At 57.3% G+C, this 25,429-nt stretch overlaps 1 protein-coding gene across 3 annotated transcripts; it reads right to left on the reverse strand.

Moving 5' to 3' along the window:
* Positions 1–579: 579 nt before the first annotated feature.
* On the reverse strand, positions 580–25,429 carry Cep170b (centrosomal protein 170B). 3 transcript variants are annotated; one of them, XM_027416648.2, is made up of 19 exons: positions 25,232–25,429; positions 22,905–23,036; positions 16,000–16,089; positions 15,261–15,339; positions 14,767–14,825; positions 13,601–13,739; positions 11,543–11,647; positions 10,983–11,456; positions 9,814–10,526; positions 9,352–9,525; positions 8,983–9,073; positions 7,137–8,810; positions 5,623–5,761; positions 3,801–3,960; positions 3,373–3,516; positions 3,140–3,228; positions 2,729–2,822; positions 2,518–2,569; positions 580–2,448 (listed from the first exon to the last, which is right to left on the reverse strand). In XM_027416648.2, the coding sequence occupies exons 2-19, from the start codon at positions 23,007–23,009 to the stop codon at positions 2,204–2,206; spliced, it is 4,626 nt and encodes a 1,541-aa protein (XP_027272449.1). In that variant the 5' UTR covers positions 23,010–23,036; positions 25,232–25,429; the 3' UTR covers positions 580–2,203. The 3 variants fall into 3 exon arrangements, with proteins under 3 accessions (XP_027272449.1, XP_027272448.1, XP_027272450.1); XM_027416647.2 differs by having other exon boundaries at positions 5,623–5,866; XM_027416649.2 differs by lacking the exons at positions 14,767–14,825; positions 15,261–15,339; positions 16,000–16,089 and having other exon boundaries at positions 5,623–5,866.

Genomic DNA, 25,429 nt, shown 5'->3' on the forward strand with positions numbered 1-25,429 from the left:
GAGCCAGTGGGGTCAAGGACATCATGAGAACACGGCCCACAGAATCAGCTAAGCAGGGTTCACAGGGGCCTGCATGCGTCTGCCTCGGCCCTCTGCACACATGCTTGTGGTTGTTTAGCTTGGGGTGTCTGTGGGATTCTAATGGCTGTCTCTGACTCTTTTGCCTGCTCCTGGAACCCTTTTCTTCCTGGGCTGTCTCATCCAGCCTTGATTATGAGGGGTTGTGCCTACTCTCACTGCATCTGGCTATGGCATGTTTGGTTGATATCCCTGAGAACCCTGCTCGTTCCTGAAGGGAAACAGAGGAACTGTGGATCTGGGGGAGTGGGGTAACTGAGGAGCGGGGGGCGGGGGGTGCTGCAGTAGAGGGGTATTATATGAAAGAATTTTTAAAAATATATTTATACAGGGTCTCGTTGTGTAGCCCTGGCTGGCCTCAAACCGAGATCCCTGGATCCCAAGTTCTTGGACCAAAGGCCTATGCTACCACACCTGCTGCTGTTGGTGTCTGGACCCACACAGATGCCTTGTGCCAAGGCAACATAGCCATCCCCAGAGAGCCAAGGCGGCAGGCGCTGGTGTGCTGCCACGCGGAAGATGGTTTATTAGAACAAATTCCATGACAAATCATATAAAATAACCATTTTCTGAAAGACATCCACAAGACCACCTGAGAACAATGTACAGACACCTTCACGATGCCAGGCAAGTAGGATACCAATGCCAGGTCGAAGGCTGGAGGGACACAGGAACTAAATGTGGGGAGAAACACCAATTTGTGCATTAAAAAAAAAATTGTACAGTGATGGCCAGGGGGTACTGGCTCTGCAGAGAGACAGCCATTTACTATGGGGAGCAGGCTGTGGGCAGTGTGAGGGACATGCAGGGGGAGCAGCCAACAGGCTGGGCTGGCACCTCCTCCAGACAGACAGCAGGCTCTACACACATACACGTAAACATCAGGGGAGTTGGGCAGAGGCACACAGGACCCGTGTATGACTCGCTGTCAGCTAAGTGTAAACAGGGAGGCCCGTGCTACCCCTGAGGGCTCTGGGTCTCCTGCCGCAGCTACCTCTTCCCCCAGCAGATAGGTTCTGTTCAGGAGCAACACCCACACACACGTCAGGCAGGGCACAGAGCACACCCGTGCCAGCTTGGTCGATACGGGATGCTCCCCCATCCCACTCCAGCCAGCGGGCTCTTTGGCTTAGTGCCTCTGGAAACATCAGCAAGGGCCGCAGCAGGGCAGCCACAATCTGCTCCCCTGGCAGGCCCCAGCCGAACAAATCCTGAGAAAGCATACCCAGTAGTGGGCCTGTCCCTGCCAGGCCCCTACGAAGGATCAGGCCACAGGAGCCTGCTGCAGTTACCACTCTGTGCCCACAGCATCGAGGACGGCAGGGGACACGGTTTAGATCACAATGCCAGGAGCTTCCAAATCTCTTTTTCTGCCACTCTGGTAAAATACCAGAACCAAAGGGGCCGCTGGCCCACCCAGCTCCCCCAGTCCCACTGTAAGGAGGCCCAGGGTCCCGAGTTGGCATGAGTCCATTCAGGAGGACTTGCTGGGACAGTACCCAAACTCAGCGGGTTTGGCAGTTGTGTTGGCACCAAAGGCTTAGAGCCGTGGGGTTCCTGCCCCAAATACCTCCACGAGCCACTCATCTGCCCAGGCTGCTGGACTCTCAGCAGCTCCAGCCATGGACTCAGACAGGAGCCACAAAGTAGCCCCCTTCCTGGGCAGTTTGAGGACATGCCAAGCCCACCCAGCTTCTGTGTTTGGCACTGACGGACCCTTTTCTCTGTGTGGCCTCAAGCCAGCACACAGGGATGAGACAGGGCCTCTGAGGCTGGAGCTGTACCTAAGTCAGGCCTGCAAAGGGGCAAAGTACTCTTTCCTTTAAAGCTAGGGACAGGGGCAACAGTGTCGGGGAGGAGGTGAAGGTGGGCCTCAAGGGCTGGCCCTTGGCAGTGGATACCCCAGGGGCTAGGCTAGGAGGCCTGTGAAGGTGGGGGTAGCCATTGAGCTCAATGGAGTGGTTGGGGTGCTGGCTGAGGAGGGGCCCAGGAGGCACCCATCCATGGGGTTATGGCACATATGGGGTTTTCACAGAGAACCGCCTGCAGCCAGGCAGGGGGGCCATGGGATGCAGGCAGGCACAGGACACACGCATAAGAAGGCTGGCCTTGCCTGTCTCATAGGTTAAATCAGGAACCTCTCCGCATCAGGAAGAAAGGCAGGCTCTGGGAGGCCAGGGGGCCCACAGTTGGCCCGTTGTGGAAAGCTCCTGAGGGGCAGGGCTGGCAGCAAGGTGTCCACCGAGGCAGAAGTTGAGCTCTGAGCTGCTGGCCTGGCTTTCCCAAGCCCTTGCTGAATGGACCCTGCAGGAGTCCTGTTTCCCATGAGCAGGTCGAGGTTCACGCTAGGGTCCACAATGGCATTGATGACTGGAAGAGAGAGGAGAGTCAGGCCGGTTGAGAATGCCTTTGCCTGCCCTAGGTCTGTGCCACACCCACCTTCCAGCTGCTTCTGCACACGTCGCAGTTCCTTCAGGATGGAGCTGATTTCCTGGAAGGACAGAGAGGAGGTGGGCTACAGTAAGGACATGTGGTGGCCTTTCACCCTCCTGATGGACTTGGAGTAGGATTGAGGTTCTGGTCCAGACCAGCTCAGCAGAGCCCACTGGCTGGGGAGCCAGGCCCAAGGAGGGGTCCTTCTGTCTCTCACCTTGTTGGATGTCTTCAGGATGGGCACTTCATTCTCAGCGTTGATTCTGGCCTCTAGGTCCTCCCATGCGCGGCCTGTATTCTGGAAGAGGATCCTGGGAGGGGAGCAGGGACAAAGACAGAAGACAGGATGGTACCTTCCCAGACCTACGTCTCTCTCACTGGGGTGAAGAGGGAAACTAAAGCCCAGAGCAGGAACCTGATGCTTGAGGTGAGAACAACTCAGGGAGGGGCCGCTGGGGATACAGATGGGGCTGGAGAGAGGAAGGAGAGGGCCCCAACCTCAGAGGGCAGTGTAGGCATGCAGGGAGCAGCTCCCGGCACACGACCTATCAGGCTATACATTCTGATACAGATGCTAGGCCTGGCACATGTAGCCCTGCTGGCACTGCACCAGGGACCACCCACTTACTTCATCTTCTCAGCAAGATGCTCTGTGTTTTCACGAATGGCATGCGACAGCTGGGACACGGGGTTTAGCATCAGATTATCAAAGATCACCTGGAAGGACCTGGTATGAATATCGATGCAGCCCTATCCCCTACCTCAAGTTCACCCCCGGATAGCTGGCCTCCATCTCACAACCCAGACACACTGTCCAAGGCATGCCCCAACCCGCAGCTATAGTGTGGAGGGGAACCGTGCCTCCTCACGGTTCCGAGGCCTTGTCTTATTGGCCAGGGCATCCTCACAGCTGTCGTTCATGTTCTGATCCAAGTTGTGAGAGTTCATGGAGCCAGGTGGCACCTTCTGGAAGTTGAGGCTGGCCTCTGGAATGCGCTGTACCAGCTGCAGAGAACAGAACCAGGCACCATTGGCTTGTCTGATGCAGAGGGACCTCCAGGAGGTGGAGAGAGGCCCCTCCACTGCTCCAAATGGACAAGGGATAAAACAAGTTCCTATCTGCGCAAGTTCCTTCCCAACACCCACTCCCTTGGAAGTAGACGGCTACGCTTGAGGACAAGGGCCCATACCACAAGCTCTCAGGGATACTGTAGGGAGCCTTAGAGACCTCTACCCTGGTAGGTAAACACCCTCCCTAGCAATGTGCACCTGAGAAGTCTGGGACTCACCTCTTCACGGGCTGAGATGGTTGAGGCAGGGGTGCTGGGCACATTCCCAAGAGACGGGCTGCGAGTGGGTCCTGGCGAGCCCAGGGTGTCCCCATCCCCCGCCACATCATGAATCTCCCTAGCCAGAATGGCCACATCCTTCACTAGCGTCTGGCTCAGCCTGTGGCCAACAGGAAAAAATGAGCTCTGCTATAGGCCCTCTTGGGTGGTGGGGACCTACAAGCCCTCCATCCCCCCCCATGCACACTGAATTAGGGGGAACACAATTTCTCTGTCTGAGGCAGTGCTGGATAAAGGCCTGCGCCTGGGGAAGAACAGTGAATAGGAATCCCCCAGACTGTCTCCTCTCCCTGCACACTAAGGCTAGACATGGTGGCTGCTGAGCCCTCCCAGCATGGATACAACTCGGTCACAGAATGTGTGGGGACCACCCTGGCAAGCAGGGAAATGGAGGCAGGGGAGGAGCGATGGAGACCACCATGGCTAGCATGACTCCAAGGGTCAGAGCTGGGTAGAGGGACTTTGCAGCTCTTCCAGTATGGCTGAGAGCTAAGCTCTGATCCACACCAGGGCAAACACACACCTCTATGCTGACAAGGGTCTTAGGCTTGTCCCAGTAAACGTTCCTGGGCAGACAGAAGACAAGGGAGGCAGCAATTCCCTGAGCTTGCTACCTTGAGGCCCTGGTTGGGTCTACCCAAGCTCATGAGCACATGGCTGGCCCCCTCTTTAGGGAGGTCCCTGAAGGTCCTACAGCCCATCTCTTGCCTTAAAGGTTCTTCAGGATCATCAACACCATGGTCCATCCACTTGAACCCTCAGCACCAGGCTCCGGGTACCCTACAGCTATCCTCATGGGTCTACCTAAGACCTGCACCCTGGACAGAGATCCTGGCCCCAGCTAACCTAGGGACATTGCCACACTTGTCTCTCGTGGTCTCCCAACTGGGCTGCTCAGGACCCCCACTGGTTCCACGGTTCTAAAATCAAGAGGGCATAGAAGCAGGCCCCTCTGACTCTAGGTGACACCACAACCTCTCCCACCCATGTTGCCATTCTTGGGCTCTTTCCATATAGAGGCTGTACTGTCTCCTGGGCCCAGTAGGCTGGCAAGCTAGAGCCTGAGAAACCCTCATGGGACAGGTCTTTTCTTGTTCCTTCTCACACTAGGCTGAGACCTGGGGGCCTCTGTTCCTTTGCTTCTTACCTCAGGGCCATTTGTCCTCCTAAGCCCACAGCTGCTTCCCAGGAGGCCGCTTCTTCACTCCATTTCTGTTGCCCTGTCCCCTACATGACCTCATCCATCAAGGCCTCAGTCACTGTGATGTTACAGTAACTGTGTCCCCGCCCCACACGGGCCACTTTCTCAGCGCTTCAAAAGCCCTCAAGTCCGGCACCTTCCAACAAAATCCCTGATGTGCACAAAGGTCCTGGGGGTCCTCTACCTTTCCGGGCCTGGCCATGCTTAACTAGATCGATCCATCCCTGCATACCCCTCCCCAGAACACACCCAGAGAATGACCATGTAAGTAACTTTATTTAGAATAAAAACTGTGGTCACACTAGCTACTTGAACTCAAAGTTCCCCACCCTCCTGGACAGATATCATCCATCCATCTATCCAAACATCTACTAGGGACAACCCATCCATCCATGAAGCCATTCAACCATCTATCCACTTTTACCAACCCCTTTATTACCCTTTTACCCATCCACCCACTCATCTATCCACCACCCACCAAACAATCTCCATGCCTAATCAGAGTTAGGAGCCCAGCCTTGCTCTCAGCCAAGGGGAAGAATCTATGGCTTCATCACTCACCTAGCAATCTCTGCGATTTCTGCTGTTTGTACAATGAAGCCGTAAGGGTCAGGCTCTTCCTCATCATCGTCCGTGTCTCGGGGGCCGGTGGCCTGGGAACGAACCCTGGTAGAGCTGCTGGCCCTTGGGGTCTGCGTGGCTGTTGAGGCATGGGAGCGTGTGTGTTTAGGGGAGCTGTGGTGGGACCCATACTCCTCCTCAGAGGTGGACGTGTAATCCGAACCCTGCTGCCTCCGCCGCGTGCCTTGGATGAGTGGGTTGGTTTCAGAAGCGAGAACAGAACAAAGAACACTCAGTGGCTTGGTAGCCCAGGGTCCCTCAGGATGAGAGCCCTGTGCTGAAGGACAGGCTACATCAGTTGTTCCCAGAAACCCCCCAGCAGAAGCACCTCCAGCCCAGAGGACATGCAGGGCTGGGGACTGGGCACTCCCAGGGCCAATGCTGCATCCAGGGGGCTGGGAGGGGTCAGAGTGGTAGACGCCTATGCCAGGCGCGAGGAGAGCTGTTCGTTGGGCAGAAAATGAGGTAAGCCACACACAAGGACCAACTATGGTACTACATAGCTGGATCACACAAGTGGATGAGGTCAGGCTGAAGCCAGTCATTGCTAGGTTCCTACAGTTTTCATCAGACTCATGTCCTCAGGTGTGGCTGCTTGGGCAGGATCTTAGACTCCTTGGCTCAGGGCTATTTTGAGCACCAAGCAGCTCTGATAGCAAACACACTCTGGATGGAGGCATATGGGGCCTGCATGCTAAGCAGTGCTGGCAGGTTAGGGACAGCAGTCTCTGCCAAGTCAAGGTCCCCAGTCAAGCCAGCCACAGTGTCCTTACCCAGTGGGCCCAGCAGGCAGAGGTCTATGAGAAGATGCTGGGAGGCAGAGGAGGTAAGTAGAGTCAGCCAGGAACAGCAAGGCCAAGGGCTGGGGTTACGGCACCTTGGCTCAAACCAATCCACTCAGCCCACTGGGGCATGGCACAGCTCCCTCCATGGGGTGGGACAGAGGCTATATGGAATGGACACCAGCCACTCCAGGGATGGGACCAGCTCCAACAGCAGCAGCAGTCTGTCCCTTCTGACTGTACATACACAGCTTAGGGCATGGGGCTGAGGCCACTGTTCATGTGGACTGACACAGCCCTCTCAGGCCAGGGGCTCTGTGGCCATTCAAGGGTGCCAGGAAGGCTCCTGATAGGTAGACACCCTTCCCTGGGCTTCATAGCCATGGCAGGACAGGGGACTGGGAGCTGAGAACTTCGGGAGAGCCCTCATCGGGTTCTCAGGTGGGCAGCTTGGGCCCCCACAGCGTCATCAGAACTGTTAGCCTAGAGACACCAATCACTGGGGTGATGGGAGGCACCCTGGGGAGGGTGTCCTGCTACACAGGAGCCATGGGTACACCTGGCTGGTACACGTGTGTGTGTGTGCAGCTCTACAACACATTTACTCAGGGGCTCAGCTGCCGCTGGCCGTCCTGCCCACCCACCATGCCATGACTGTCACCGCACACTCACTGGAAGAGTATCTGGCGCTGCCCGGGCGGGCCCTACTGAAGGGTTGGCGGGGCCCCGTGTTGGCAGCAGGAGCAGCAGTCTTCCTGGCAGCAGCTCGGGCCTCGGCTATTGTAGGCTTACGGCTGGTGCTGTAGAGCTCAGCACTGCGGCCAGAGAAGCCAGTGCGGGCTGGGGCCGTCTCAGAGTCACTGGGACCTGTGAAGGAGCCTGCCCGCTTCCGGGGCATGGCCAGGATGTCCAAGCGGGTCAGTTTCTTGGCCTGCTCAGGGGCTGATCGATTGGCTGGCTCAGGGTTGGCTGCGGTCCCTCGTTCGCCATCGACAGCCTCAGTGTCCGAGGCATCCCCTAACCGGGCCCGCCTGAGTCGGGAGGCCCTAGTGGGCCTTGGGGTGGACAGGCTATTGGAGCGGGTCAGTGCCTGCTGAACCTTCTGAGCAGTGCTGGAACTGCGGCTTGGCTCTTCCCTGGCAGCTGGTGATGGTGGAGGAGCCACTGGTTTCCGGCGAGGCCCTTGTCGACCTATCCCAGTGGCCTCAGGGGTCTCGTGGTTAGAACTGGGCAGGTGGGCAGGGCCAGAGCCTCGCTCCTCTTCAGGCCAGTCCAGGGACCCTCGAGACCCATGGCCACGCCGCATAGCCAGGCGCCTTGAGGGCTCTCCATGGCCCAAGTCTGCAGGGCCCGGTGGGCGATGCTGTTTCTCTGACAGCCGATCTCGGGCACTGCCCTGGGTAGTACCCCCAGGGTCTGGCGCGGCTGGTGGAGACAGCAGGATCTCCTTCTGTGGCCCTGGAGTCTGGGGTGTTGTCGGGCTGGGTCCATTCTTGCCACTGAGCAAGCTAATGGTGCTGGCTGTGTCCACGTCTGAATCCCCAGATAGGGAGTCCTCTGGAGGCCTGGGGGTGCTGCCCCCCTCATGTTCATCTGCAGACTTGGAGCGCAGTCGGGCCTCGAGGGCTGCTAGGGCTGTCTCAGTCTCCTTCAGGATCAGGTGGGTGTCCTGTGTGTGGAAGTCCATGCGTGAGGCCCGGGCTGCAGCCAAGTCTTGTAGGAGGGGGTGGTTAGAGATGTGGGGGAGTTTCCCAGGTGCTGGGGGGCCGCTGGCTGGTTCCTTGGTGAAGCTCTCTTGCCGGGCAAAGGCCAGAGCCTCTTTGGGTGGGGCTGGGTCAGGCTCTGGTGACCGGCCACTGCGCAGTTGAATCATCATCCTCCCGTTGGCACTGACATAGAGGCTATCCCTTGCTGAAGGGCTGGTCTGGACCACCCGTCCTGGACCATCCACCTCTCCAGGAGCCACAAACGATTTCTTGGGGAAAGTGGCCTCCCCATTCTGATCACCAATGAAGAAAGAGGTGGGGGCTGGCTCCCCAGGGGCCCTTGGTGAGCGCCGACCCTTGGCCCATGCCAGCTCCTCCTGTCGTTCTGGGCCTGGTTCTGGGCCTCGGCCGCCATCTGACCCGCTGGCATCACTGAGGCTGTCAGGGTCCAGATCTTCCTGGCCTATAAGGTGACTAGCTTGCTCATTGCCCAGCTCTGGTGGCCCTGGGCCACTCCGCCTGGCAGCTTCAAGGCCTGCGGGGCTATCAGCCCTATCACTGGGCAACTGAGGGAGCAGTCGCCGAGTACGCACAGGCAGGGCTCCCTCAGGCTCTCCAGTTCTTCGCCCAGGACCATCCTCTGCAAAGCACAAGGCCAATACAGTTAGAACGGCCACAGCCCTGCAGGCCCTACATGCACACAGAGCCCCAACCTTCTTCCAGGCACAGGCTGAAGCAAACTGGATCTACGGTAGGACCTAAGGTTGCCTTGGTATATCCCCAATCCTTACAGAAACTCTTGGCTCACGTACCTGCCAAGCCAGTGTCTGAGTAGCTGTCGGCCAGACTAGCCCACCGGGAAACCCACTTCTGACCTCCAGGGGAGCCTGGAACCAAGAGGCTCTGCAGAGAGAAGGGCAAGAAAACATCACAGCATGGGAGACACAGGCCCAGAAGACAGGTCAGGGGCTAAAAGAAACCCCACCATGCTGTGCTTGCCATAGGCAACACCCTCTCCAAAAGTAGCCAGGAGGGCCTTGTGGCCTTCCCTAGGCCTGTGAGACCCCAGTGTCACCACCAACCGAGGCAGCTTCATCAGTGTATGGGGACTCAGTCCCAGGTCTATAGCTATGGCCCTTTTCTTCCTCGACTCTTCTTGGGGTGGCTGCCCAGCCTCATACCTGCTGCTCCATCTGGGGGGCCATGCCTGGTGCTCGGGAAGCAAACTCTTGCAGCAAAGCCATCCGCTGGGCCATACCCCCATCACTGGATTCATCTTTGTCACCTCTGATGACGGGGCGGAAAGTAGCTGAGGACACCCTAGAGAGTTCAGGGGATTCAAACACACCAAAAACCTGCAAAAGGGGACAGTGCCAAGGGTCAGAGGTGCCCGGATCTCCACCCCACCGAGATGTGGCCCCAACTATTCATCTGGGCATGGTGGGTAGGAAACAGGCCCTCTTATGACAAGGTAAGAGGCAGAGCCAGGGGCCTTCCCTCCTCCATGTGCTCTTGCCCAGCTAGACTCGACACATGACTGGACAGCAGCAGGCCAACATCGGGCTCCCTAACATGACCATCAGCCCTGGAGTGCCTTCCTGCCCCACAACCCCCATGAGCGTACCATCCAGCCCGCGCCGTACCTGGTCTATCATCTTCCGCGCTTCCTCGACTTCTCTGTCTTGAGCCTCTGTCTCAATGGTGTAGGTGCCTGCATCGCTGAGGCTATCATCCTCCTCCTGTCTACGTGCCTTGGTCAGCTGCGGGTCAGTGGGAGGTGGTGGAGTGGTTGAGGGGGTCACAGGGCTGGCCCCACGGGGTGTCAAAGGGGCAGGCAGTACTGGAGGTGTCTTTTCGGGGCCGGGTCTGGTAGCGGGGGAGCTGTCCCGCATACACTGGGCCATGAAGTCCTGGGCTAGGCGGGAGCGACGCCCCACACTGCCAAAGGGGCGTGTGGAGGCCCGGGGGATGGGAGAAGTGTTGCCCAGGCGCTCCTCAGTCTTCTCTCGCTTGAGTGAGCTGGCCCTCTGAGGTCCTGAGCTGCTGCCCGCTGCACGGACTGTGACACCAGGGCGCTCTCTGTCAGCAGTCCCAGTGCCTCGGCGCTTGTCAGCCTTGGGGTCTACAGGTGGGGTGTGTGTAAAAGACTGCGAACGTTTCTTGCGGGGCGTATCCTCATCAAAGAACTCGATGACAAAGGCCTGCTGGTTGTGCAGCAACTCTTGGGGGTCCCTTTTGATCTGCCTCTGCAGCCGCACCTGCTCCCCACTGGCTTCTGTTGGGGCTCCAGACACAGAAGCAGCCTTGGCCAGGGGGTCCTCTGAATCACTCTGTGTGCCGTCCTCATGCCTGTGGCCTGAGAGAATCCTTACTCATCAGCACACAGCAAGCATTGTCGGGAAGCCTCACTACCTACACCCATGGGGAAGGAAGTCCTGCACCCCTGGGAACCCAGCCCTTGTGGCTCAGTGATGTAGACGACCCCAGACACTGCCCCTAAGGCCAGGCAGGTGGTTCATGGCCAATTCACTGGAAGATGAAAAATCAACTAAACCTGGACCCTCACTGATATGGTGAGTGTGTAGGGACAGGAAGACATGGACCACCTGTTAGCTTAAAATCTTGTACAGCCAGCAGTGGTGGTACCTGACTTTAATCCAAGAACTTGGGAGGCAGAGGCAGGCAGATCTCTGAGTTTGAGGCCAGCCTGGTCTACAGAGCAAGTTCCAGGACAGCCAGGGCTACACAGAGAAACCCTTTCTCAAAAGAAAAGAAAAAAGAAAAACTTGCCGAGGTGCCAGCAGGTACTTACCCTTGAGAGTGCGAGTGTGTATAGGAAGGTCACTTTTGGTGCTTTGACGGTCATCCCCTGGGCCATCCCGGCGCAGCAAGCTTGGGTCATTCTGCACCAGCCAGTCAGCCACCTTGGTTTCAGCTGAGACCATCTCCACAGGTGTGGCCTCCTTGCTGGGGGGCCGCCGCTGGCGCAGGGAGAACTTGGTGATGTGGTCTTTGATCTTCACCTTGCCTGGGCTGCAGTCATCAAACTCAATGGTGAAGGAGGCGTGGCTCTGCACCACAGGGGGCGTCCCACCACCACTGGCCTCCTGGTCTTTTGTGGGCACTTCCTGTGTTGGCACCTCAGGGAGGAGTGGTGGCTGTGGGGCTTCCTTTGTGGGAATCTCGAAGTAGCTGGGCTCACGTCTGAACGAGTAGTCTGGTGGCTCAGCAGGAGCGCGGCAGCCATCTAGTTCACCATCTTGGTGTGCCGGGTCCTTGGGACGCTCTGTGGGGAGAGGTCCCCAGGTCAAGCCTTTCAAAAGCCGTCCCACCACTCTCCAACCCAGCCATAGGCGAGCCACTGAGACTCACCTGGGTAGGGCTCCTCCTGGTGCCGGTCTTCAGGTGGCGTGACACTGTCATCCTCCCCCCACCAAGAGGGTTGCCCATACAGGGGTGTGCGGTAAGCTACTGCCTCTGTAGGGGAGAGTTCAGAACTCAGGTTGCTATAGTCCCCAGCATGAAGATCTGGACCAGGGCCAGTCTGTGGACCAGGCCCTTGTGTCACCTCCCAGCTGGGACCTGCAGCTCAAGTCCCTGGGCAGTGGTTGACCACTCTGGGCCTGTTTCCACATCTGTGGGTAAAGATGAGCACTATCCCTGACTGGGCCTCTCTCATCTGGTGATGAAGGAAGGCTTCTCCTAGGACACTCAGTTCTGGGGCAAGGAGGCAGCAGCTTCTGCCTTAGAGTGCACAGGGCAACAAGAGTCCATAAACAGGGACCTGCCTCTTCTAAGGTCCTAGAAATGGTTCTGCCACAAAGGATGGTCCTGGCGCCGAGGGACACCACAATCTGAGTGGCCAGTGTGGCAGTTTGGTGAGTTTATTTTAATGTTTGGATTCCTGTCTAGAAGTTAACACCCTGAATCTAGGTTTTCAACTCCTGTTTGGACAAGGGCAGACTCCAGTGCCCCAGGGCAGGGTGTCGGCTATGATTTACAAACAGCCCTGTCCCCCATAAACCCTTCCATTTCTGCTGGGCCCAACAGTCATCAGAATCTTCGTTATTGGCCCAGCTGCTCACACCAGCAGTCAGTGAAGAGGGTCTGAAGGCTGGGTTACCTGCCAGTCAACAAGTGTCCCTGTAGAATGGAGGATGTCCCTTGGTATTTTGTGCATGTCTCCTCCTCCCCGAGGGACTCCACTCTTTACAGAATTACCATATATTCTCTATACAAAATGATGGTTTCACCATGCTGTTCCCCTGTGGTCCACCATGTGCACGGACCTTACTCCGCCATCCACTGTCCTCTCCTGCTGTGGCCCTGAGCACTGACCTAAGGACCTCAGTCTCACCCAGTGCTGTACGCAAGGGCCCTCGAAGCACCACGCGTCTGCCACTGAGCAGGGCGCTCTAAGCTGTTGGCTCCAAGCCTATCTTGGGTCTCCCCGAGTGATGTACCTGCTCTGCAGGACTGAGGAACTGACTCGCCCAGCTGGCTGCACCTGCTATAACCTCGGGGACAGCTCCAAGCCACTGTCACCAGCTGTGTATACTCACAGCCTGGACACCGACAGGTGCTCTGTGCAGGTCAGATGACTCCTGGAAACCTGCCCAGTTCCCAGCAGTCTTCCCAAAGACAAGCACAGGTCAGGGTCCAGAGGCAGATGGCTCACTGTTCAGGGCCCACCTGCATCCCCAGCCACAAGCCAGCAGTTCAAGACACCTCATGTGGGTACATGGGGTGACCCTCAGGCACAGCAGATGTTGGTCAAAGCTGGGGCAGCAAGGTGGCCTTCCTGATACAGGAAGGACATAAACCTTGGTTTGTCCTAGAAACACCTTTGTCCCCCTAGAATCTGTCCAGCCGCTACTGCATGCCCAGGCAGGACTTACCCCTCCTGTTCCTATGCTATGCTACCCCTGTGCCCACCCAGACACACACACTACTGCTCACCTTTGCACTAGCTCCCTAAACACGGGAGTCAGACCTCACTTCGAACTCACCTACCCACCCTAGCCCCAGTGCCCATGTGATCTGCAGTCAGGCCCAGAATCCTGACTTCAGGCAATTGAGACCCTCCCGCCACTGCCCTGCTGCAGACCACAAGGACGGCCATCTGATGATGGTCAATCAACGGCCGGAGGCTCCCAGGACCTGAGAATAGTGGGCATGCCTGGGCGGGGTATGTGCAGACACACAAGATAAGTCTGGGGTGAAGCAGGCCTGGGCCCTGACTACCGAGCTGCACTGTACACTGGGAGTGCAAGCTGGGGGAAGAGTCATGTGGGGGGCGGGATAAAACAGGGGATGATGGTACACAGAGGGGCGGGGCACTGGGAAACAGGAAATGGAAGAAGACAGGCCTTGGGTGCTCTGTAATTTTGCCCTTCCCCATCCACCCCAGTCCCCATACCCATGGCCTACCTGCTCCATGTCTTCGGTCCCCTTTCTCTGGTCTGGGCTGTGAGGACTCACAGTAGGGCGTGTGCTCGGGCAATGCCTCACTCCTCTTGGGTGCAGAGGCCTTGACACTCACCTGCAGCTGGCTGGTATACTTCTCGTGCTGCAGGCAAGCACACAGCACGGTGAGGGGTAGCGTGCCAGCCTTGGGAAACATTGCAGACAGCCCGCCCTGCCTCTTCTCCACAAAGACCAGAAAGAACTAAGACTAGTCCACCTGGTGGGCAGCTGAGGGTCTAGGTCTGTGAAGGAGCCTGGGGTTCACAGAGCTAGGGAGAGAGCTGGAGTTCACTTCTCTGGAAGGAAGGAAGCAAGCTAGGATCACAAGAGCAGAGTCTTAGAGGTCAGGCCCTGGGAAGGTAAGCCACTCAGGGGCCCAGCGATATGGCCCCTTACTTTACAGACTCATCTGAAAAACTGGGTAAAGACAGACTACCTACACGGTTCACACGAGAGCTCAAAGCTCCATGACCCATACACACAAGAAAGCACTGGCTTGCCACAGCCCCTAGGAACTCAGTTCCCTGGATGAAACTCCAACTGGTGTGACCTTAGTAGTCTCAAAGACACCAACCCAGAGGACATACTGGTGGCCTCCATTTGCCCTCAATTTCCTGTCCCCCCTTTGGCCGCCTGACTAGGTCCTTCCTTGTGTCCTCCTGGGAGTGGCTCCAGGACCCAAGGAAGGAATGTGGTCTGGCTTTCCACCCTGGTTGGCCCACTCTCCTCCCACCTACATCGCCAACTTAGCATGAGGGGCTATCTCCTGAGCCATGACCCTGTGTCCCATTCCCTACCTGACTTACAAGGTCCAAGGCCATATCTTGTAGGGCTCAAAAAGTCCCATCTGCTCCAGTACTCCGACCACTCAGCCTCGCCTTCACTGTGCCCACCCCCAGCTGTCCCTGCCACCTGTGCTGTGTGAGCCCGGGAGTAATGACTACTTCTCACCTGCTGGACTGGGCTATCCAGCAGGACAGGCCAAGCAGCACTGATTCATGGCACCTGCACCAGCAAAGGGTGGCTTAGCTGAGGAGCCTGGGGGGTGTGTCTGGGGAACAGACCAAAGCAGGAGCAGAGCATGGCTGGCACAGCCAGAGGTCCCAGTGCGGGGTTTGCCTGACACTAACCTTGAGCGCCTCCTCAGGAACACGGTGCTGCACACGCTCCAGCACGTACATGTTGGAATGTAGCTACGAGTTAAGGAGAACACAGAACAGGAGGGGCAGGAGAGGCCTGCGCTTGGGGCACGGAGGCTAGCACCGTAGTCATCGGTAGTGAGGAGGCGGACTCAAATATTCCTGGAGGTGGGGACAGGGCCTCTCCTCGGGGAGGACCAGCCACATCCCCCCATACTCAAGAGCAGAGAATGTCCAGGTTTTGGAACTCAAAGTCAAAACAGGACTCTGGCTCCCAGAGAGTGCTGGCTTGTTCCTCAGCCCCGCTCTGAGCATGCTGAGGCTAGGGGACAGACAGCAGGGGCCGGAGAGTCGCAGAACGCCCCACCAGCAGAGGAAGCCCAGCCTCAGGTGGAGAGCCTCAGCTGCGATTAGGAAGGCCCCTAGCCTGTTCTAACACAGCACAGCGACTGCAGCCCTGGTCCTGAGGGAGCAGAGAAGGATATCATAGCCAAAGCGGATGACGTCATTCAGCCTCAGTGTGACGTACTTCTGGTCTGGGATGCGCACGTCATTCACAAATGTCTACGGAAGAAAGGGGACAGGAGGCCTCAGCAGACCCTCCTTGCCTTCCTGCGCTCCCGGCTCACTGTCCCGGGAGCAACTGAGCAGACTCTGCAGGGCCCAAGTGGGAAAACCTGATTGGGCCTGGGGCCAGATACCCCAGGGACTCTCCAAAGCCCAGGGGGTGACGGGGAAAGGCCTACTTGTCACAAGCCCCTGCAGGGTGGACTGCATTATCTGAAGGGTGGGCCAGGAAGGAGGGGAGTTGAGGGTGATGGCAAATCTCGGCCCTGGGTTCACACCACGTAGCAAGGCATGCTGGGGTGGCTGTGGGACACCTGCTCAGGGCTCACAAGTTTTATCGAAACAGTGTCCTGGGATGGACCACGTCTAACGAATGTAGGGTAACACGTCTACACAGGACACACAAAGGCCATCCCTGTCCTATCCCATGTCCAGCTCCTCTCCCCCCACTCCTGTAGTTAGGGCCTCCCCCTCCCTTTCCCAGGTGGGGCTGGACACATCTCATTGGTTTTGGGGGGACTCATTTCCTCTTTGTGCTTCCCTTGCCCAACAGAGCTCTGGCTGGTGTCGCTAAGGAACAGGTCCCTGGAGTGGAGGGAGTCAGAGGTGGGTACGATCAGGGCTGGGTGGGACCAAGCAACAGCCCAGTACGCTCACCCCATTGAGACTGCCCAGGTCCTTCACCCAGTGCTCGTCACGGTCCTGGTCGTAGTTGATGACAGCATGCTGCTTGTCCACGCTACGGGACTGAAAGGAACAGACAGTGGTCCTCAGGTGCCCGGTTCCAGGGTGGGGTCCCCCATGCTGTCAATGCCGCAAAGTCCCTGAGCCCCCTACAGTGTGCAGTCAAAGCCACTCAGCTGCCACAGCAAGCCACGGGGCTGTGCAGGGCACCAAGGCCACTCCATCCTGTCATCCTCCCATGGACACCATTCCCAGCACCCTGTCTCCAGTGGCTCGGGCTCCTCCTAGTGGGAGGGCATGGGAACCCTCTGGTCATCTGAGACAGGCTGTTGTCTCCCAAGGACAGGCAGGGGAGACCAGCCCAGCTCCACTTAGGCCAGAAAGAAAGGGGACATGTGTGCTGCACCCTGGCACAGCCCACAGGAGCACACAAACCCTGTGGAGCAGGGACATACACCTCCAGCAGAACTCACTTGCCATTTGGTCCCCACCCAGCTTCCACTGTCCACTCCAGCAGGGCTTGTGGTACTAATTGCAACATATATGTGGTACTTTCACTCCAAGTTGGCCTCACCTTTCCTGACCATCAACCTGCCCAGGACCCTTCCCAAGGACAGTCACCCAGCTCTTCTTCACATGGCTGAGCCCCAGATTCTACCCCCAGGACATAGGCTGGAGCACAGTCATGCTACTTGCTTGGCACTGTCAGTGTGGGTCCACGTCCCCAGTCTGCAAGGCTGACTATCTCGGCCCCCAGCACCAGTGCTCATCTCCATCCCCATACCACATATGACCTGCACAGCTAGGAGCGGTGGTGTCTGGCTGGCCCCTTTCTCTGCCCTGAGGAGCCCAGCCCAAGAGAGGGCAATAGAATCAATCAATCCAGGGAATCGTATGACCCAGGCGGTGCCTCCCAAACAAGGTCCATCTCCTAGCACACTGGTGAGAGCCTTTAGTTCAAGACAGCCCCACAGCTGACAGAGGGTACATCAGGGTGTGCGGTTCTCAGGTCCTAAGTCAGGGCACTGGCCCCTCCAGCTGCTCACTCAGGGCCTCTCAAGCTGCCCCCCCCACCCCCGCCACCGCCACTGCAGTCCAGCCCCTCTTCGTTCCAGGAACCAGCATCCTGCCCTGCCCCCAACAATAATTAATCCATTCAGGGTGAGCACCCCTCCAGGGCCAGGGACATGGCAGACTAGGGAGAGGATGGACATGGACTCTGGCCCAGCGCGCCCCTACTGCTAGCCATCCAGCTTGGCAGAGGTGACTTTATTTCCAGCCTCAGATGAGACACTAGGGAAGGTCCTAAAGATAGGACTGCAGCTGAGTGGGTTCCAGCCACTGCCACCTGGGGAATAAGTACTGCAGCCCTGAGGTGACTGGGTTTTCCGTGACGATGGGCTATAGTGAGGCAGGTTCTGGGGGGCAAGAAAGGGTCACACCTCACTCTGTCAGGATTCTCAGTCCTTTCTGGAAGTGAGTGGGACACAAGGATGACAACGGGAGGGCAGTGCCCAAGGTGGCCATCCTTTAGCTACCTCCTCCTCCAGCATAGCCCACATTTCTGTGGGCCTGAGGTGGATGGGGTGGTAGCTTTGGTTGACCCTTCCAGGCTGGGGAGCTTCTCGCCTGAAACCTCACATACCCTGAACCCGATGACCACCTCCTCCACTCACCCGGGACAGCCCCAGGCACTTCAGCCCGGTCTACCCTCCAGGATCCTTCCAGAAACGCCCATCCAGCATGCTCCTGGCCATTCCTAGAGGTGTATGTACTCTGCTAGTCTCTGTATTCAGCAGATTTCAGTTTACATCCAAAACATGGTCTCTCCCTATTCGGGCCTGACAGTCCGTGCCATCATCCCAGCCTTGCTAGGTCTTGAGTAACTTCCTGAGCCCCCTGGAGGCCCCTTCACCTCTCCAGGCTACACAGGCTCCAGTCACACCACACCACACCACACCCCACCTAGCCTGGGTTCCAGCCCTCACGCCACCATCCACCCTTTGTCTTCCCACAGCATTACTCCTTCCCTGACCTAGTTCCAAAACCTCTGATTTGACGCAGGGTTCCCAGGAGCTCCCCCGCCCATGGTGGGGTTGGAAGCCCACCAACTCCCAGGACTGTCCCTCCTGACAAGTTCCTCTCACAGACAGTAGGAATGCAGCTGCCTCCTTGCCACCCCCAGTCAGAAATCTCCAACACCTAGGGCCAGCAGTGAAGTTCACACAGCCATACCCTCATGCTCAGAAGCTAGAAGCCAGCCTAGTCAGGAGCTGCAGCTCTGGGCCAGCACTCAGGGCTGACCTCAGGCAGAGAGTGGACAATCACAGGCATTCCAAGTGGCCGGAAGAGCAGCAGACACACACTAAAGGAGAGGTTAGTGCGCTGCTTAAAATGCTAAAATGATAGGGTTCTAAAGCTCGTGCCTGGCACCCTCCACGGAAGAGCCTGTCCTGGCTGTGCTGACCCTAGCAGCGGCCACACCCACCTCTGGACACGCCTTCCTGTCAGCTCATCTACAGTATAAGCACAGCGGAGCTACAGGTGCCCACAGCGGCTAGCTGAACTTGCTATGTACACAGGGCTCTGAGGCGGCTTGGCTCTGGGATGTGCTTTCTGGGTTAAGGTGTCACACAGAGCCAAGGACAGCCAAAGAACAGACTAGGTGGAGGCAGAAGCCAGCTCTCCATCAGCTAACAGCACAGACATGTACATGCATAAATCATACATAACATACTTTGAAAAATACCTGCAGACACCCCATGTATGTACACGTGTATGCATGTGTTCCCATTTGCATGACACAGCATGTCATTCATGGGGGCTGGCTCTGTGCCAGGCAGGCCTACACTGGGAATACCGTACTGATAGAACAGCAGGCCCCGGAGAGCGCCATCCATTGATGGCCTGTGGCTACTGTTGATGGCTCTGACCCAGAGCACAAAACAAGATTCCTCTGCCCCCTGCCTGACTTGATCCAAGCCATAGTCTCTCCTAACCAGCTGTGGCCCTGCTGAGGCCGCCCGGCTCCCCTCGTTGCCCCTCTGCCCTCCCATAGCCTACCTTCTCTACAGTGGCCCTTCAACTCCTTACTCAGAGGTCGGTCTACACAGCCTGCTGGCACCTCCCTCCCCCTCACTGTTCCTCCCTCGTGCTCATGTGTCTGGCCTCTCCTAGGTCCTCCAATGCCACCCACAGCAGCATCTTCTCACACCTCTCCCCACACAGGGATTGAAGCAGGGTGTATTGCTGTGGATGCCCAGGGTGCATGCTGGCCCTGACAGGGAGCTAGAGAGCAGGACCACAGGGAGGGAGACTCTACAAGAGTGAACAGGAGCCGGCTGGGGTGGCCATGGCTGTGACAGGAGAAAGGTGAAAGCACCAGTAAGAAGGTGGATGTAAACCGGGCGTTGGTGGCACACGCCTTTAATCCCAGCACTCGGGAGGCAGAGGCAGGTGGATCTCTGTGAGTTCAAGACCAGCCTGTTCTCCAGAGAGAGTGCCAGGATAGGCTTCAAAGCTACACAGAGAAACCCTGTCTCGAAAAACAAAAACAAAAACAAAACAAGGTGGACGTAGAATCAGACACCCAGGAGCAAGGGGCGGGGCGGGGCTGGGCTGGAGAACTCTGGAGGCTCCCAATGCAGGGTAAGGGAACAGGGGGCAATGGTGGGTGTGGCCCCTGGCAGAGATGGAGAAAGAGGGGGGTGGATGATGGCAAGCCTAGGCGACCTGAAAGGTCCCAGAACAGTCGTAGAGCAGCTCAGATGCTGGGTCAGGGAGGATACAAATGGCATGTAAAGCCCCTGGCCACCAAGCAGCCAAGAGGGTGAGAGGAAGGGCTGGCCTGAACGAGGGCCAGCTGAGCTGGGCAGGGCAGAGGCAAGGCCTACTGCAGGGGTGCTAGGAGGGGTTCAGCTTCTCTGCACTAATTCTACACCTGTATGACCTCCCAAGCTTCGCCTTCTGTATGCAAGAGAGAGACACCCCTTCCATAAACAATCACACCCTCAGGGGTGAGGAGGGCACAAATGCAGCCATACCAGGAGCTACCAGCATGGAAAAACTATTGCTCTGGTCCTGTTAGCACTCCACCACTGACAGGCCTAGAAACTAAGAACCTGACCCCAAGCCTGCTCTGCACAGTGACCCCTGAGTAGGAGTCCTGGTGAGGCCAGCTCCTTTCAAAGCCCCCAGAATGTTGCCTGTTCCATGGAGCCATCCTGGTGACCCTGGGGAAGGGAGCAAAGCCAGTCAGCCAGGGCCGTGGGTACAAGGCTGGGAGCACAGCCTGCGGTTCCCACCTGGTCCATCGGCTTTATGCTTTCAAATGGCTAAGAACCATCCAAAGCTAGTTCATGCTTCATGAAACCAATGTCCATTAGTAAATAAGCTTCCCCGTGTATTCCTGCACAGTCGCCACACTCTCTAATGCTATGCAAACAGGGCTGCACGCCATGGTAGAAACTGTATGGCCCACACAGCACTTATAGGACAGATCTAACTCGTCTCCTCCTGTAGAGTCATTTAGGAACAGAGGGCTGTGCAGGGAACCTAGGAGTCTCCCTTCCAGCAGGAAGAGCATCTGGATTTTTTTGTTTTGTTTTTTTAAGTTGAAGCTCACCAGACATCATCTGGGGAAAAGCCAGAATATCCAGACTCACTCTAGCCTGTGCTGTGACAAAATACCTTAGACTGTGGAATTTGTAAACGATAGAAACTTACTGTTGATGGTGCTAAAGGGGTGGGTATCCCCAATCAAGGTGCCAAAGACAGCACCTTCTGGCTGGGTCCCCACTTGGTATAACAGGTGGACAAGTTGCCTCTGGAATCTTTTATAGGGACCCTGTCCCAGCTAGTTTTTGTTGTTAATTGACACAAGCTGAAGTCAAATGGGAAGGGGGACCTCAATGAAGAAAATGCTTGGGGCTGGAGAGATGGCTCAGTGGTAAAGAGCACTGGCTGCTCTTCCAGAGGACCCGGGTTCAATCCCCAGCACCCACATGGCAGCTCATAACTGCCCATAATTCTAGTTTCAGGGGACCCAACAACTTCACATAAACATACATGCAGGCAAAACATGAATGCACATGAAATAAAGAAACCATTTAAAAGGAAAGAAAGAAAGAAAGAAAGAAAGAAAGAAAGAAAGAAAGAAAGAGAGAAAGAAGGAAGGAAAGAAAATGCTTCTATCAGATCACCTGCATACAAGTCTGGGGCATTTTACTGATTGATAATTGATAGGGGATGGCCTAGCCCACTGTGGAGAGCGCCACCCCTTGAACTGGCAGTCTTGAGTAGTATAGCAGGCGGAGCAAGTCGCAGTCTCGAGGAGCAAGCCAGTAAGCAGTGTTCCTCCCCAGCGCCTACTTCACTCAGTTCCTGACTCTGCATTACCTACTTCTGTGACACAGTATAAACTGTGAGGTGGAATAAACTTTTCTCCCCAAGTTGCCTTTGGTCATGTTTTTTTGTTTGTTTTTGTTTTTGTTTTTATCATCACAATAGGAACCTAAGACAGACCTTAATCCCATGCATGAGGGCCCTCATGTCCCCACCTCTTAATACCATACTACTAGGGACCAGGTCCAACATGAACGCTCAGAAAGCAGCACAGGTGTGAGCTGTGCTAGCCTTGGGCAGGTGCATCAAGGCTAGGGGTCTCTCTGTGCTCAGCTCAAGCTCAGCCCACTTGGGGGAACGTCACACACCCTAGCAGTGTGGCCATACTGTACGTGGGAACTTAAGTACAAGACCCATCTAGGTGTCAACGCTCCTAGGGACACTAGGCAGCTTCTCTGGACCTGAGCAGAGCGTTGCACGGTTAATAAAGGACCCAGAGGCAGACACTGGTGTTCAAGCTTCAAGCTGAAGAGCAGAGAAGCAAAGCAGCCAAGCCAGTAGCTCTTACCTCTACCCAGCAAAAAACGGCAATCCTGTCCCCATGAGCTCTCACCAAACCTCAGACTCCTGCCTCTCCTCAGCGTGGCTGGAGAATAATCCTGAAACTGACTACTGAAGACCCTGCTCCTATCTTTTATACCTCTCTAATGTTGGGATTAAAGGTGTGAGCTCTGTTTCTCTTTTAGACTGATTCAATCTTGTATAGCCCTGGGTGGCCTTGAACTCAGAGAGATCCATCCGCCTTTGTTTCCTGAGTCCTGACTTCTATAGCTTGTGTCTGACTTTGCTTTCTGAATCCTCAGGGAAGCTTTAATAAATCATAAATAATATATCACCACTGAAGACCCCTTAGCTGGACTAGATGAGCTCATCAAGACATTCATTTCCTTCTCAGAGTCCCATGACAGGGCATGGAGCCCAAAGTCTTGGGGCTGGGATAGCATGCTCTCTGCTGGAATGGAAGCACTCAGAACTGCAGGGAGCCCATTGTACTCTCAAGCCAGGATGGACCTCAGGTCAACACAATATCCCACCCTTTGTTCCCAAGCCAGATGCACAAGCTCCAAGAAACCCAACTCAAGCTCTTGAAAACCAGGTGACGCAGTCATATGACCACCCAGGGAGGCCGGCAGAACACATGAAAATGTCACCAGCATTATCCACCATCTCTGGATACATTTGCTAGACCTCCAGGACAGCCCTCAGGCTATCCCTATGGCAAAGCGATGAGGACACAAATGACCCCCCACCTCCAGTATCTTCCCTCAGCTCCATCTGTACAGGGTGCCTTCTCACCCTTCCTGGAGCCAGGGCACTAAGAAATGGGTCTGACATGAAGGAAACTCCAGACCCATGAAATTCACTCACCCACCCCCTCAAGCCCACTGCGGGTCTAGGGCCCAGGTGATGAGGGGTCTCTTCCTGGGTGTGATGTCCCTGAACCACATTCCCAAATGCAAGAAGCCCCCACTCACCTGTAACATGAGCTCACACTCATCACGCCCCACAAAGATGAGCTCGCGCGGGAGCCGGTGGCGGGTGCCACTGCTGCTCACCAGGAACCATGATGTGACGCTCATCTTGGCACTGAGAAGGCCCGCCTGGCCCTGCAGGAAAAGGGTCAACAGTGGGACTCCCCAGCCTGGACTCTGGTCCCCTGGATATGCCCAAAGCCATCAAAGACCTGCTCCTTTAAAGACCCATGGCCAAGGTCTCAGCATCTCCGTTGTCCTCCAGGCCCTACATCCTTTTTCTCCCCAGGTGACTCTGGCTATACTGCCCAAGTAGACAGATCCACCTGTCCAAGTGAACCTTGAGAAACAGCTCCCAGGTAGTACCCAGCATGGCTCAATGAGGTCTCCAGGATGTACCAGAGGGTCTGTCTCCCTCCCAGCAGGCCACTCTGCAAATCCTGGGTCAAGAAAGAAGTTCTCAGAGCACAGGACTGGCTCCATCACTACAGATCCCAGTACAACACGAAAATTCAAACAGGAAGTTAGCTTCAAGAGAAGATCATAAACCCATGCACGGGTCTGGGCCGGGACTCTGTGCTGGGACACTGGTCCAAGAGGGCAGTCCAGAGTTCCTGGGTCCAAGTGTGTCAAAATCTACACAAGTAGAATGGCTGGGGTGTGGCCCGGCGCACACATGAGCGTGCGCGCACACACACACCCCTCACAAGAAAATAGCTGTAAGTCAGGAGACTGAGAAATAGCAGAGATAACTAAGTCAAGTGGAAGATTTGTCACAGGGGTAAGGCAGGGATGTGGGCTAGAGGGGGGTGAGGCAGGGCCACAGCATGCAGGAGCTTGAGCTTAGATGGCAGGCAAAAGAGTACAGAGAGACTCTGGGTCCTGCCCAGGGCTGGTCAGGTGGGAGTCACCACTGAGGCAGGGCCAGCCATACAAGGCTCTCCCCTCATCTCTCTGGAAGTGTGAGCACACACGCTTGAGAGGTCACACTAGTGAGCCTAGGGCCCAGCCCTGTCCCGCAGTGTCCAGTAGCCGCGCCTAGAGGCCTGAACACAGGGATGCTCACCCAGGTCTCAGTTCCCTTCAGAGTAAGGGGCAGGCAAGAGCACAGGGCTCTGCCCATCTGTGAAGGCCCAAGTGACCAAGCAGCCTATAGCAGCACTCCATCGGGAATCAGGAGAAGATAGCTCCAGGTGACCAGGAACACACCCCCTACCCTACTCTGCCCCACTTCCTCAGGGCCCAGCTTCCAGAGGGGCGGCACTAAAAGGGTAAGATTTCAATGCCCTTGCGGGCCCCAGGACACAGACCCTATGGGGTCTCCACAGCCCTAACTCCCAGAAAGATCCAATCCTTCCAGCAAAGGTGTCAAGGCTGTCCAGGGAGCCCCCAGAGGGTCACTGAGCCTGCTAGCCCCACCCAGCCTGGATGTCTCCCACTCTGACATCACCTGCTGCCATCTCACTGTGGACACCAGGCACGGGGACGCCCTCAAAGGAGGGAGAGGCTAAACCCTAGACCCTGGCCATGGGGTGACCACTGCCAACGCCAGTCCAACTTGGAAAGGCTTCGGAGCCAGGGCTTGCTGGAAGAGGTTTGGAGCTGGGCTAACCCGGCCATCGTTGCTAGGAGGGAGAATAATAAACACCCCAAACTTGTCCCCTCGGCCGCGCAAGCCAGAAGAGCCACCACCCGAAGGTGAAGGAGGAGGTGGCGATGCGGATGCTAAGGAGCAGGAGGAGGCAGGGGGCAGCAGAGCAGCTGAAAGCAGCAGACAGAACGAGGTCCCCTCCCGGCCGCCGACAGGCCCAGAGGAGGCAGGGGAGGCAGGGAGACGGCGGCGGCGGCGGCTAAAGGAAAGGAAGGAGAGGGAGAAGGAAGACGGAGGGAGGGACCGGGGAGGAGGGGGGACCGGGCAGCCGGGAGGAGGCCCGGAGGAGGCCGGGAGGCGGGCGCGCCAGGCCCAGAGGGGGAGGGAGCGGCGTTGCCTCCTGAATCAGCGCCGGCCGTGCCCGGGCGTGGACCCGGCGCCCAGGTCTACCCGCTCGGCAGGCCGCGTAGACATGCGCGGGGCCGGGCCCTGACGCCGGTGCCAGGCGGCCCCTCCCGGGCGCGCACAGACCTGGGCAGCATCGGCCGGGCCAGGTGAGCCAGGCGCCCTCGCCCTCGCCTGCGCCCTGCGCCCTGCGCCCGGCTCGCCGCCGCCGCCGCCGCCTTTGTCCGGGCCGGGCCCCGCTCTCGGGGAGCCCTGAGGCGCGCAGGTGCCTTGCGGAGGGAGGCCCGGCCGCCGCCAGGAGCGCAGGGCCGGCGCGGCCCCTCCTGCGTCCTACCTGTGCTCCCGCCAGACCCGCGGCTCGCCCGCCTGCTCGCCGCCCGCCCCAGGCCGGCCCTCCGCCCGCCGGCCGAGCGCTGGGCGGGGCCGCCGCCTAGGACATGCCCGGCGCGGCCCGCACGCTGGCGGCAGCCCGGCCGAGCCCACGGGCAGAGCGCCGGACCGCGGCCTCGCGCGGCGGCTCCCCTGACGTCTG

Source organism: Cricetulus griseus, chromosome 5 (genome assembly GCF_003668045.3).
Source record: "Cricetulus griseus strain 17A/GY chromosome 5, alternate assembly CriGri-PICRH-1.0, whole genome shotgun sequence".
NCBI lineage: Eukaryota > Metazoa > Chordata > Mammalia > Rodentia > Cricetidae > Cricetulus > Cricetulus griseus.

Excerpts from the sequence above, each read along its gene's own strand:
- Cep170b (XM_027416647.2), bottom strand. The coding sequence starts at position 23,009 with ATGAGCGTCACATCATGGTTCCTGGTGAGCAGCAGTGGCACCCGCCAC. Across the intron at positions 16,090-22,904 it reads AGTGTGAGCTCATGTTACAG|TCCCGTAGCGTGGACAAGCA; the intron begins GTGAGTGGGGGC and ends TGTTCCTTTCAG. Across the intron at positions 5,867-7,136 it reads CAGCGCCAGATACTCTTCCA|GCACGCGGCGGAGGCAGCAG; the intron begins GTGAGTGTGCGG and ends CACTCATCCAAG.